The sequence below is a fragment of the Cuculus canorus genome, chromosome 1, assembly GCF_017976375.1.
Source record: "Cuculus canorus isolate bCucCan1 chromosome 1, bCucCan1.pri, whole genome shotgun sequence".
NCBI lineage: Eukaryota > Metazoa > Chordata > Aves > Cuculiformes > Cuculidae > Cuculus > Cuculus canorus.
Genome location: NC_071401.1, coordinates 42,606,714 through 42,620,631, shown reverse-complemented (window position 1 = coordinate 42,620,631; position 13,918 = coordinate 42,606,714). Strand labels below are relative to the sequence as shown.

Here is a 13,918-nt window from a genome sequence, read left to right as displayed (position 1 = left end):
AACCTCTGGATTTAGTGGAGTAGTCTGAGTCCAACTACTTACGGGCAGGTGTCCATACCACAAGGAGCTTGTACATCCAGTTCTCTTCCAATAGCCGCTGTGTGGAAAGTTAAATGATTTCATTTCTGGCGCACTTTGAGAGCCTTGAATTCACCTTACACACGGGGAGTAATTCCTCTGCATTGTAGGTCTGATGCTGTGCCGATATGGAAGAGCGCCCACGTGGTTATTCCAAGGCACTTTGATGAGAAAGCAAGTCTAATTGTGCCTGTGATTGCTTTCAGTCTCTAGGTTATGAAAAATATTTGCAACAGTGCCCCTTGACTTTGTAAATATGGGGTGCATATGTGTTTTGTCTGTGTGTGGCACGAGGGAATAATGATGATTTCATTATGCAGAATAGAATTTTCTCTAAGTAGACATTTAGTACTTAATATTCTACCTCCAAAGAACTGCAGTTCATCTAAGGTCTCAAGCATGATTGTGGTCTACCATGTGTAGCCCTGCAGTGGCATGAAGGCGAGAAAGACCTCTCTACTCCCATTCCCTCCAAAACGCTTTCCCAGATGTTGTGCTGAGACCTGGAGGAGTAAATGCACGGTACAGGCTTTCCAAGGAGATTAACTCTTGCAGCCCACTAGGTCTGCGACAGGGAATGGGATAGCAGCTTGTTACTGAAAATGCCCATTACTTATGATACCCTGTGTCTTTTGGGAAGTGTGTCTAGAGTTGCTTGTGCCTGCTCTGTCCCTTTCAGGGCAGCCTTTGTTCAGAGCATGCTCAAAACTGCAAGTAAGCTTTACAAAATTTAAAGTTTTATCCAGGTTTTCTTTTATGTTTTTTCTTTTTTCCGTGGCTAAAAGGAAATAAGAACCTGAAAACTAATGTTTTCAATCTTCGCTTTTTACAAATAAGTAGACAGTAAACTGGGGAAACTACAAAAACTTTGTGTTTCCTGGGAAATGAAAAAAAGTCAGATGACACCTGTGTCGGACGAGGGATTATTTTCTGTACTTCAGTGTTTTCTCCACATAGGATATGAAACATAGTGGTATCCAGGTCACATTAACTCTAATGATCTTTTACCTTTTCGTATGTATTTTTTCCAGTTAATATTTTCTTCAGTGTCATATATATTTATTCTGCTTTTTTATGGTGATAAAAATTGATATCTTTTCATTTGGGAAGTCTTAATTCCATTCACAACTCATTTACTTAAACAGGTGGTAGGATTTTTAATGGTCTTTTTCTGCAGGCAGCCCAGCACGCCAGGGTCCCAGCCACTTCTTGAGTCTGACTTCTAGCACAGTGAAAACAACAACCCATCAGTTGCGCAAAACTGAGACAAAGCTCATGCCTTGGAGCCTTTTTGTTGTTTTTATTTGGGGGGGGGGGGTAAGTGGGTGTCTTATTTGTTGTTCTGCTTTTTGCAGGTAGTGGAAGGTTAAACTTTTATCCTGAGAAACATCAGTATTGCTCTTGATGAATGTGGAGGAGCAGTCCCTGGAGCACCTAGGAGGAGTGACAGTAGCAGAGTAGGAGGCAAATGGAAAGGGAAGTGTCACTCATTTGGCATCTCCCTTGTGCTTATGGAGCAAAGTGAAGGAAAGGTGTTTCATTTTGAGAGACCCAACTAAAACCCAGGCCTGCAGCGCCTCAGCTGAAGAAAGTTAGTGTACAGATCTGGTGGCACTGTCTGTGCAGCTGACACTGGTGGAGGTACAGATCGGTTACATTACCTTTTCCAAATACGTTTGTGAATGAAGGCTGTTGTAAAAGGTAAAATCTCAGCCTTCCCTACAGCACTGGAACTGTCATGGTCCCATATATTAGCTGTGGCTGGAGGGAAGGAGAAAACTTCATGCCGTCTTCCAATCTCTCTACGTATATACATATTTATATATATATAAATGTGTATGTACACACTTAAGACATACTTAAATATTTATTTATGTACCACATCATGCAAGGAAGAATTATCAGGAAGGGTAATAAAATGCTATTTGTCGTCTACTGTTGAGATTTGGTCTGGTTCCTGGATTCAGGTGCACAGGAAGAGGCCTTTCACATTTCCAAATATTTTATTTTCTTCTGTTTTTACAGGAGTTAAGATTTATCATTTTACATCATCAATGCCCTTGGCATTGTACGTAACTAACCCTTGTCCCAGAGCGTTAATTCATTTGTATCTCACACAGAACTTGGCATGTCCCGTCATGGGACAAAGTCTCTGTGCAGAAGCCCAGAAAGAGGAAATGTGGAAGGGAGATTTCTTAGATTCCTCCTCTTCATTTCTCTCCTGTGCATGTGGTAACAGAACAGAGCTGAGAGTAAAGTAATCAGTTTGCCTTCTTACATTATGGAGGATTCAGTTTTGTGAGTCTGGTCACAAAGATTTTCTTTTTGCTGGCATTTTTGTTAGAATGATGGCAAACTGAGGCATCTGTGTACCTCGGGGCATGTGAGATAGCAGAGAAGGAAAGAGATAAGGTTGCCGAACTAGTACTGGTCTTGCAGAGACATCTTGATGTGAAGATGTGCCAGGATGGCAAACAGAGCCCAAGCTTGGCAGTGCAGTGAAATGAAAAGATAATAGTGTGTTGTGATGTGGGAAGAGGACTCACACGTGAATCACCAGAAGTGGAGCTTGTAAATAATTGGTTCAGGAGCTGCCAAAGGTGTGATAAAGTTCTGTCTCTTATTTTAGAGCGGAGGTTGTCACTGCATTTTTGAACTGAAGAAATCATTTTGTTTCCAGCTTTCACATGAAGAAGGCATGTCCCTGTGCTTTGCCTAAGTCACACAGACAACAAGGAATAAAAAACCTGAATTTCAAGACGTGTCACAGGCAGCACAGTATGTTCCTGTTCTGCTTATAGAAATTGTTTCCCGGACTTGCTCAACTGATACGAAACTTTAATCTCTTCCCAGAAAGATCTTTGATTTGCATATTTTGACAATACTGAAACACAAAAGTCAAATTTGCTATGTTCATCAAAGAAATATAGTGAATCAATAACTTGGAAACAGAGGTTCCAAATGACCTTTAGAAAAATATATAAATAATTGAATTGGATTTTTTGCATCAAAATGATTGAAAATACTTCAAATTTTTAAAGGGATGAAACTGACATCTAGTAGTCTTATTACAGAAAGTAAGGTGTTCTTGATATGCGAGTCATAGCATTGCTGTTTGCTTTCTCTGCAGTTTTGGGAAGGTTGCTGATGCTCGCTGTGTTGGTTTTCCTACCTGCAGAATGGGCACGATATTTATTACACTGCGCTATTAAGAAGACAGACTTTTACGAAGGATTAATTTTTTAAAAAAAAGCTTTATAAGGCGCTTGTGAAAGTGCTCTGATGTTTTTTTCATTAAGTAATTATACTAATAAAAGTATCACACAAAACATAAGGGTTGCCATTTTTCCCTTTCCCCTGTGTCTAAAAGCTGAGCTGCCCTATTCCTTTGGGAGTGCCTGAGGCTGCTTATTATTAGGTAGTGGTTTTGCTGTAAAAAGATTCTTATTCTGCCCCAATTTGCTTATTTTTAGTAGAAATGCAAAATCTAACTAGCCATCACTTGTGGTTTTCAATTTATATTTCCCCTTCCAGAATCTTATCAGTATGGGTACAGTGTGACTGTGCCATATGTTTCAGGATGATTCTGGTGTTTACGTGGGAGCTGAAACCAGCTGATGTAAATGCTACACCTTATATATATATATATATATATATATATATATATATATATATATCACAAAATCCTGTAGCAGAAACCAAACCAAGAATCACCAGGAGATGTCCTCAACCCTGCAAAGTTGTGTATCTGTTGGCTCGGGTTAGAAAATTTAGCATCATCAAACACAGGCAGAGGCATGTGTGCAGCGTTATTTGTTTTTGTGTTATGGGCGAAGTCCTTAGGAACTCGTTGTGGTTTTATGTGAGGAATACTCCTATAAGAGTAACAGCAGAAGAAGGTGAGTGTATCAAATTGTGACTGTAGATGGCAAGGCTGGGGAGGTGCCACCTGTTAAACTGCTGTTTGAATCAAAACCATTGTATTTCATGAAGGGAGTGAGGGACAGCATCTCCCCTATGCTCCCACCCTCCCAGTTTGGAAACTATAAACCAAGCTTTGATTCCAAGTTCTATTCTAACTTTGTCCTTCTCAAAAGTGGAATTTGAGCTTGTGAGTCTTTTACAGGGTGATAAAAGCTTAAATTTAGAAAAAAAAACTGACTAGGGGACTAAGCCTGTACCCCTGAGCAGTCCCTGATGTGTATTTTCTAGTAGAGTCTTATTTGAAAAAAGTAGTTCAAAATGCAGAGTACTGTTGCAGGAAGGGGCTACAGAGAAGTGATGCAGTAACCTGAAGTCGTGGTGAGAATTACATGTGCAGAAAAATTGGGTAGACAGGAATGCAGAGAACACAAGTAAGAAGGGACATAGCGTTCACCCGTAATACCAGAGAGAGAGGCAAGTTTATGCCAGAGAAAGAAATTGGTTTAGAACTTGATCACTGGAATGCTTTCTGTCCTGGTAGTAGATGGCGTTACCTCATCGTTACTTAATGAGCTTGCTAAACTGATAAATAAATGAAGCTGAAATAATATACAAATGAAAGGAGGTGCAAGTGTGCAGGGAGTACACAGGGCATCTGCAATTGCAGCAAATAAAGTTCCTTGTCTAGGGAATGTAACCCTGGCTCTGTTTCCTGAAGCTCCAGAGCAGTTTCCCCACTGGCAGAATAACCCATAACTACATGGTGTTTTTATGGTGCCTGTCTCTGAAGCATCTGACATCAAATACCATAATACCAGCTTAGGGGGGCAGAGGGCGACTGCCAAAGAACATACCACATGGGAAGTTCTGCCTTGGGTAGAACAGACCCTAATGCCTTCATCTGTTACATGGCATGGTCTGCTGGTACCCACATAGGGGTTTTTTTAAGGAATATGTGAATGTCATCGGATTGTAAAGTAAAAGTTTGAGAGAGATTTATTTCTGTGGCTGAAAAATCTTCCGAGTGATTGAGTACATGAATAAGGATCTGGGAAGACAGATGTTGGATTGTGGGAAGTGTGGGAAATTTTGGAAGGATTGGCTGAACAGTGGTCATTGTTCAGCATTATTAATTCATTATTTGTTTGAATTTAGGGAGATTTAATGAGTAACCATTGTAACTATGTTCTTAAGTGCTTAAGTGAGAGGAGTCATGGTAGGGTAGGAAAAATAATATAGTAAAGTAATTAAATTAATTTGGATTGTGGCATCTGGACTACAAAAGGCAAGAGTTTGGAGGGCTCTTAGAAAGAGATGTTTTGTTAACAGAAGATTAAAAAATGAGTAGTTCCTTGCATCATACCATTAAATCTTCGTAATTAATTTTTCCAGACAATAAAAATACTCATTTTCTATAGAGGACTGTCTTGAAGAACTTTTTCATGCTCCAGCATCACTCTTGATCCATGTAAATGCCTGTGATGTCATACCTTTCATTGTCCATGCATTGCAAGACAAAGCTGTAGAATAGTATCAGAATACTATTTCTCTGTCTTGGGGATCTTTTTGTCAGGTTTTGGGACAAAGCAATAGATAAGTTGAAGACAGATGCAAAAGTAGAAGGTCAGCTCCCGTGAAAATGTTCACAGCTTCAGGCTTTTATTTTTCAGTGGTAGCTTCTCTTAAGTCCAAAACCCTACAGATTCAGAAGATTGAACTAACTAATAGGGCTTTAGGTTTTTCCAGTTCTTTTTTTCTCATTCCATCTTCTTCATTCCCATGTTTCCATTATCCTGGGCAAGACTCGTAGAATCATTAAGGTTGGAAAAGACCTCTAAGATCGTTAAATCCAACGCAACACCTCCATGCTTACTAAACCATGTCCCAAAGTGCCATGTCTACACACTTTTTAAATGCCTCCAGGGATGGAGACTCCACCACTTCCCTGGGTGGCCTTTTCCAATGTTTCACCGATCTTTTAGTAGATAAATATTTCCTACTATCCAATCTAAACCTCCCCCGGTGCAACTGGAGGCCATTTCCTCTCATCCTATCACTTGTTACTTAGGAAAAGAGACCAGCACCCACATCACTAAAACCTCCTTTCATGTAGCTCCAGAGAGCAATAAGGTCTCCTCTAAGTCTCTTCTTCTCCAAGCTAAACATCTCCAGTACCCTTAGTCACTCCTCATAAGACTTGTGCTCTAGACTTTTCACCAGCTTTGTTGTCCTCCTCTGGACACACTTCAGCAGCTCAATATCCTTCTTGTACTGAGGGGCCCAAAACTGAACCTAGTATTTGAGGTGCAGCCTCGCTAGTGCCAAGTACTCACACCACCTGCTCTTGGTCCTTATCGCTGGATGAGAACTTGAGGCCTTAGTGCATGACAGTAAATCTAGGGGGTGTGCTGCAGCAGCTGCCGAGCCATTGAAGGAGCCGAAACATGCCCACACTTTGAACCCGAGAGTTTCTTATACACTTAAGCTCAAGTGCTTGCAGAGAGGGAGAAGTATCGGAGTCAAAGTGGCTGAGTATTTGACTTCAACTCTGCTGCAATCTCCTTTTGAGATGGCTATATATATATATATATAAGCACTGGGGCTAGTTTCCTCCATTTAATGAACTTGGTTTGTCCACCTTGTCACTCACAGCTTTCTGGGTTGCCCTGCTGAGGTCCTGCTTCTCCCTGTTGATTGTTCTGAGAATTTCAGCTGTGAGTGCCCAAGCTCATCAGCCAAAGCTGGTGTGTGATATCTGACACTGGCTTCCATCCTCTAGTAATGCTGCTCTTGTTGGTCCTTTCTCCATGCTTTGAACTCCTGGATCTTCCATTTTTTTACCGTGGTTCTTAGGGATTCAGTGATCACTCTTCATGTCTGGGATGTATAAGGAAGTATAAGAATTGCATCTGTCTATCCACAGATCTATCCACTTTAACAGAAAAGTGATATTACCCTTACCCTAGATATTAGATTTGTGTAAAATGTTTCTGATTGATCTTAATGAAGAATCATATCTTTCACATTTTTCTTTATGATGGCATTTTTAAAGTGCATGTGAGTGAATATCTTCAGAGTAATGCTACTTTGCCTGGTTTTCTCCTTCTTATGCTATATGCATATATTTAATAGATAATAAAGAAGGTCCTCTTAGGTTGAACTTGAAAGAGCGATTTTCCTTCAGTGGTGTGAATAAGTTGAGAGAAATGTGGTCAGTCCTGTCTCTTTCACATAGCTCTACAGGGGCTGGGTGAGCAGGACTCTGGAGGAGTGGGCTTGTAAGCAACACCTGGGAACTCCAGCTGAATGACGCACGCTCACATCCTTTCTTCAGTTGACTTTCATTTCTTACCCCAAATCATACTGTTTTAATGGATGAACAAACTATTTCTGGTATTTCTCTTTTACCAACCATACCTCACTGCATTGGGTTCCTCATTTTTCTTCTGCCAAGGGAAAGAAGAGCAGAGATTTGTGTACCAAAGACCTCATTGCAAGGGAAGGATCTTACAGCAGGGAGAGACGTAGAATTTCAGATGCTTTTAAATAAGGAATCAAAGCTTAGGAAATACCTTGTTTTTCTCTGTAAGTCTCTATGGTCAAAGAAACCAACTGGGATAGTGTCTGGAATCTAAACAAAAAGAGTTTTAAAGTGCATTGAGTATGGACAGGACAAGTTCTTCACTTCGAGATGATGTGATGTAACCAGACAGTTAGGATAGACCTGTCAGGTCAAATGGGGAGACCGCTATATTTGTCCAGTGCTCCGTACCAACTGTTTGTGGCAAGGATATGTAAGACAGTTTGGTGGTCAATCTGGACACATTTTGTAGCGCTTTGTCATCGTCAAGAGCGTGCAACCTGCCATCTGCTGTGTAGCTTGTGGCCATCCAGCTCACTGCAGCTGCCTGTGCTGTGGCAGCCTAGGGGCAACGAGTGCTGTTTGGCACTTTATGCTAGACTGAGGGCTGCAAAGTTATCTAGGCTAAGTTGCTGTTTGTGCAGCTATGGACTGTGTTCACCTCGGAGCCTGGATTGCTGGGTTCTCCTTGCAGCAACTGTTTCCCACCCTCATCCAACATCAAAACTGCAGCACAGGACAGATGGTGCACAGAAGGTACCAACCCAAGGAGCTCAAATGTTGCTGACAGCCCTGCTGACATGCCTGTACAGCATCCAATTTCCTTACAGAGGCAGTTATAGCCATTTCAGCTGGACTTTTCAGGGCTGTTTGAACTTTGTGATGATATTTGTAGTCAGGAATTTTCTTTTGAAACCAAGGGCTCTCAGCAAAGCTTTTATTGACTTTTGAAGAAATGCATGGAGGGAGGTGCTGCATACGACAAAGCAAGTGTTGCGTCACTGGTTCATGTAATGGAAATAGTTTCTTGCAAGCTGCGCATGATTCATAAGAGATAATAAATAACTGAGGAGTGATTATGCCTGACAAAGGAAACAGTTCTTGCAGACATGCTCTTCTGTTGTCCTGGTTGTGATTAGCTGGTTTCAGAAGGGAAGGTAAAAAATCACTTTCGACACACCAAAAGAAGATACAGATGGACTTCACACAGTTTCTCTTCCTCAGTTTTGATGCATGGTTGACTGTGGGATCAAGGTAACTGCCAAAAGCATTGAACTTGTAGACAGTGAGAGCTGGTGGTAGAAATCACAAGTAAGTATAGCCTACAAACAAGGCAGAAATAGGGTTTTGTAACAGTTTGCTTTATGAGAGCACAAAATCCAAATCTATTGTTTTAATCTACTCCTTTGACATGGTACAACACAAAACGTGGGGCATGCCTCATGCTTACCTTGAAATAAAAAGCAGAAGGTGGGATTTACCAAAAATCTACACTTAGCCCAAGTCTGCTTTCATTGAAGTAAACGGGTATTTATCAATATCATTGTGCAAGTCCATGACTGAGTACATCTAAAGTTTGTACACCTCTCCTGCTAACATCTTGCAAAAATAATTTTTCTGAACGTAAGTGCCATAAATAAAAAGAACATTTTGATATTTTTTGTTGAATTTTAAATCATAGTTCATTTTTACTGGCTTGCTAACAAGTGTCCCACAGTGTTGTTTACACAAGCAATCAGAAACCTTCATAACTTCCTGAAAATCAGAAGTCTGCAGCAATCTGTGATAAAGTGCTGAAATATCGGGTAATACGACCATTTTGGGAGAAAGTGTAGCCTAACAAGATGAAGGTAGCAAACTCTTAATAGTAATCATAAGAATAATTACACAGCCCTTTGTCCTGATGTTAATCCCTACATCACCCCTGCAAGGTAGGATCTGTATTGTTGCCTTAATCCTGTTGATTTTCTTAGTCATGTGAATGCCACAGTGATGATAAATCTCAAGGCCCTTTCCTTATATTCAGCAGATTTGGTACCTCACAATTGTGTAATTTGGCCTGAAGCAACCCCTCAGGAGCGGCTGTTCATGGGAAGTGTGCAGAGGAGGTTGTGGGGATTAAGAGCAACAAGGGAAAAGTCACCATCTGTTTTTTCCCCCCCTCCCCTCTTTCTTTTGTCTCTCCCAGGAGAAAAACCCTACAAATGTACCTGGGAAGGCTGCACCTGGAAGTTTGCTCGCTCCGACGAACTGACGAGGCATTACCGCAAGCACACAGGAGTGAAGCCATTCAAGTGTGCAGACTGTGACCGCAGCTTTTCCCGCTCAGATCACTTGGCGCTCCACCGCCGCAGGCACATGCTGGTTTGAGAAACATTACCTGTTCCAGCCGAGTTTAAGAGCTGGGTCTCTTAACTACCTGGAGTGAATTCAGCGGGGCTGAATCCCTCTACAGTGTTAACAGGCAGGGCTTTCCCTAATGTCTGTAACAAAAAAAATAATAACAGAAATTAAAACTAAAGCAGGAAAAGAAGTGCCACTCTTCTCCTCACCATCTGGTTAGCCCCATGTGCCCCTCAGCATGGCTATCCCCTGAAAGTGTCATCACAATCACCTGGGAAATAGCAGCCGAAATGCTACAGGAATGGGCATTATTCTACATGCTGCATCCTTTGACAAAAAAATGTTTATAGCTTGTATGTTTTCTCAGCTGTCGGACATTTGGTTCCTGAAAAATCACTGATGATTGGAGGATTAGATACAACAAACCGATGATGATAATGATGATGAGAGCAAGACCGCTAGACCTTTATTATCCCATCTTTTCCTCTTGTTTTGAAGACCATCTGGCCAGTGTCAGCATTACACCCGAGCTGTGCTGCAGACAGGCTGCGTGTGAGTAGGCAAGAAGATTCCGCTGGAGAGGTCCCACTATCGGAGCTGGAGAGTTGCCGGAGCAGACTTTCGCAATAACAGTGGTGGCATTTTAATATTGTACCACAATTTGTCATTATGCCCTAAAGGACACCAGCCATTTAACTTTTTTCCTTTATCTTTTCTTTTTTGTCCTTTCTTTTCTTTTTTTTTTTTTTTTGTTGTTGTTGAAGTTCGTAAAATAAACAAGGGGCAGCAGCATTTCTGCTGTAAGTACAATATTAAGTATCTGCATTTTACCATGGACTTATTTAGAACTGTTTTCTGATTTGTATAGAAAGAGATCACCTAAAAACTACTACTCCATTCTTGATATCAAGTTTTCTTTTGTGCAGGTATCCTCTTGCCCTCGACCATTATTTGAACACAAGGAAATAGTCTGATCTTATACTTGCTGGTACCAAGGTTAATGGTGTAGCCGTTCAGGAAATGGAATTGAATGTAACAACAAAACAGAAGAAACAGCTATTGCAGAAAAAAAAGCAATAATGAGTAAAATGGCTCTCGAGACAATAATTTACTCCACACCAAGATTGGAGTGTATGTAAAATAGCACGTAAGATCATTTACGTTCATCTTTCTGATGGTTTCACTGACCTGCTAGGTACAACAGTTAAGTACTTTTACTTCCTTCAACATAATACTTGTGTCTGGAAAGCAAGAAAGATAAAGGAAGGAGCTGATTGTTGAGGAGTCAGTGGATGAACTGTACGTAGGAAGGAGAAATGGTTCTGCAGTGGTGCTCTGCAAAACATTAGGTTTCTCCCTGGGAGTTAGGGAATAACAAGATTTTGCCAGCTGTCTAGTACGATATAAATGGCCCATTATATGGGTACCAGTGGCTGCCTCTGCTGGGATTTTCAATCCAAGCCTTTTCAGATTAAATAAAAGGAAACTCTTGATCGTTCCCATACAGCCCTATAATTGTGAACCAATTTGTATTAATTGAATTATGCAGGAAAGAGAGAAACTCTTAGTCATCAGTTGTTCATGCAAATGGACTAGTGTTTTTCTGTTTTCTTTCTTCACAAGGATCTGCCTATTCAGCTAAATTTGATAAAGAGGAGACTTGGCAAGATTTTTTAAGTGTTGAGATTTTTATAGCTTAGAGATGAAAGATGTATACATAAAGGTCTTTTGCAATCATTTAATTATGAATATTTGGTTCCAGGAATTGCACTGATTAAACTTGTGATGCCACTTGTTCATTTTTAAATGTTTGAACAGTCTGAATTAATTTCTGATCCCTGAAGTAACCATAGTAATTTTGGTGGGATTCTGATATCAAGGTAATCTTTTAGAAAAAACAGCACAGACTGCCCATACAAATGCTGAAAAGAACTGAAATTAATTGAGGATTAATATGACTGGGATATTTTATAACAGCATTCACAGGCCCCTGAGTTTGACTGTTCTTTAAATACATTCTTAATGTTCCCTGATACCGGATAGTTTATCAGCTCTCTGAAAGAAGAACTTCAGTACTGTTAAAGCTCTGGTCAGCAGAGAAACTCAAGGCAAATTATTCACAGCCATTGTGGGAAAACCTCCTCTATCAATTCCAATTGACCACACTGGTAATCAACTTCCATCAAATTTGGCAATGTTTTGGTATCTGGCTCCAAATCAAGAGTGAAGCAGGGGTGCTAAGTGTCTGGCTGTGATGGATCAGGGCTCCTGGATAGGTCATGAGGCATTGTGGGGCAGCTGGACTGGGTTTTCACCAGCAGTGTTACTGCTGTTTTTTAAAAAAATGGTTGTCAGTGGTGTGTGTGAGATGGTTCATAGATTACATCTGAGGGCTGTCTTTTTTGTACTCCAATTTTCTCCCCTTAAATAGATCTGTCATTCTCAGCATCTAGGGAAAGAAGTTAGATCAGATGGAAGTCAATTGATCAAAATTTTTTCTACCCAAGAACATTTTAACAAGTAATTACTTGAACAGCAGTAATTCAGTTGAAGAACCAATGGCATACAGAATTCCTTTCAAAATCTGTGATTTTTTTCTCCCATAGAGAACTAAGTTTATTTGACCAGAAACTTAAGGTCATTCTGTTAGTGTACAAGATGAGCAGTGAGGGAAAGTCTCTAATGTAATACAAAAAGGCATAGTATAACCAGGAGAAACCTGTGTCCTCTTTACGCTTCCCTGTAGTTGATGGACAGAGGAAAACTCCAAGAGCAATTGAGAGGCCTTATATTTCAGCATTCAGGTCTGACCTGTTGCAGGGGAAAGGATATTTATCACAGACCATGGGGATCAAGCTTGGTCTGTGTCAGTCTTGTCTGTGTCAATCTGGTTGCCCATCACTTTCTGCGTAGGAAACACTGCAACAGAAGGAAGGTCTAGTTTTACTCAAGGAGCCCCAAAGTGAGACAGGGTTAAAGCAGCTCTCACACCAAGGGACACAGGCAGAAAGCATGTCAGTGGTAACAGAATGAAACCAAAAGGTAAAGGACTGTACGCTAAATTGCATTTCACAAGCAGAAAGTATATTCTCAACCTTTCCAGCACAGCCAAGGGCTTTTCATACTGCTGTTACGTCTGGACAGCTTACACAACCAGCAGTAGTCCACCGCTGGGTTTCAAGTACGCAGTATGATTCTTGGCAAGTTTCTCGTTCGTATGAGTACCCACAGGCTTTGACCCCAGATAACTCTTGTGAGTCTGTTTTCTGGTATATTTTCCTCTTCAGAAGCATTGTAAGAGAAGTTACTTTGTGGAAGAAGGGTGTTTGGATGTGGAGCTGATGTCCCTCAGATTCTCAGGGTTTCCTTCCAACAGTGGCTGCAGTTCAGGCCCACCAAACTTCCGTGGTTGTGCAAAGACTGAGGGAAATTGCTCCAGGGTAGTTTTCTCAAAAATCCTGGTATCCCACTGCAGGTTCATGCCATTGTATAACCATGGTGAAGACTTCCATCATATGTAGCATGCAGAAATATCAGATCTCATCATCTTGACACAACAGAGCAGATCCATTTTAACTGAGCATTTGGGAGAGCCAAATATATGGTGTCAGAGATTTATGTTTGTCAGAAAGACAGAGATTTATGCTTTGAAGTATGAGTAAAGGGTGGGTAATATCCACCATGCCCACAACAGCTTACAAGGGAAACTGGGGCACAAAGTGTCAGAGTTCAGGTGTTGTCAAAAGAATTTAATGGATTTGTCAGGAAATCTCAGTGGCCAGCACTACAGGAAAATGTAACGAGTGAAGAGCTTTGATACAGAACTTTTTAAATTCAAAATTGTCTTTATTTTTCAAACACCTGTTTTATTCAGCACTGTAAAATTGACTCTTTGCAACAGCAGTTTATTCTTTGGTATGAAGATGCAGTATTCCTTATTCTTTATCATGCTTACACAATTAATTAAATAGATTTAGACTCACTTGTATATATGATTATTTGCTGGAGTAATGTATAACAAAATTAACAGTGTTAAAAATGGTATCAGTGATGTTGATGTTTGGGGTAAAGTCACAGTGCAGAGCATGGACAAATAGCTGGACAACCTTCCTCCCCCTTAATAATGGGAATAACAGTGATCATGAGTCTCGTTTTCCATTAGCCACACTGAAAATGTATTCTAGCTGCCATTTATAAATATATCTTCTGATA

At 40.6% G+C, this 13,918-nt stretch overlaps 1 protein-coding gene across 5 annotated transcripts in view; it reads left to right on the top strand.

The window, feature by feature from the left end:
* KLF12 (KLF transcription factor 12) overlaps positions 1-11,790 on the top strand; it is a 243,007-nt gene extending 231,217 nt beyond the window's left edge. For all 5 annotated transcript variants that reach the window (XM_054062957.1, XM_054062941.1, XM_054062948.1 and 2 more), the window contains one exon: positions 9,552-11,790. In XM_054062957.1, coding sequence (XP_053918932.1) covers positions 9,552-9,733 — 182 coding nt within the window. In that variant the 3' untranslated portion in view covers positions 9,734-11,790. The remainder of the gene's footprint in view (positions 1-9,551) is intronic.
* Positions 11,791-13,918: the final 2,128 nt, after the last annotated feature.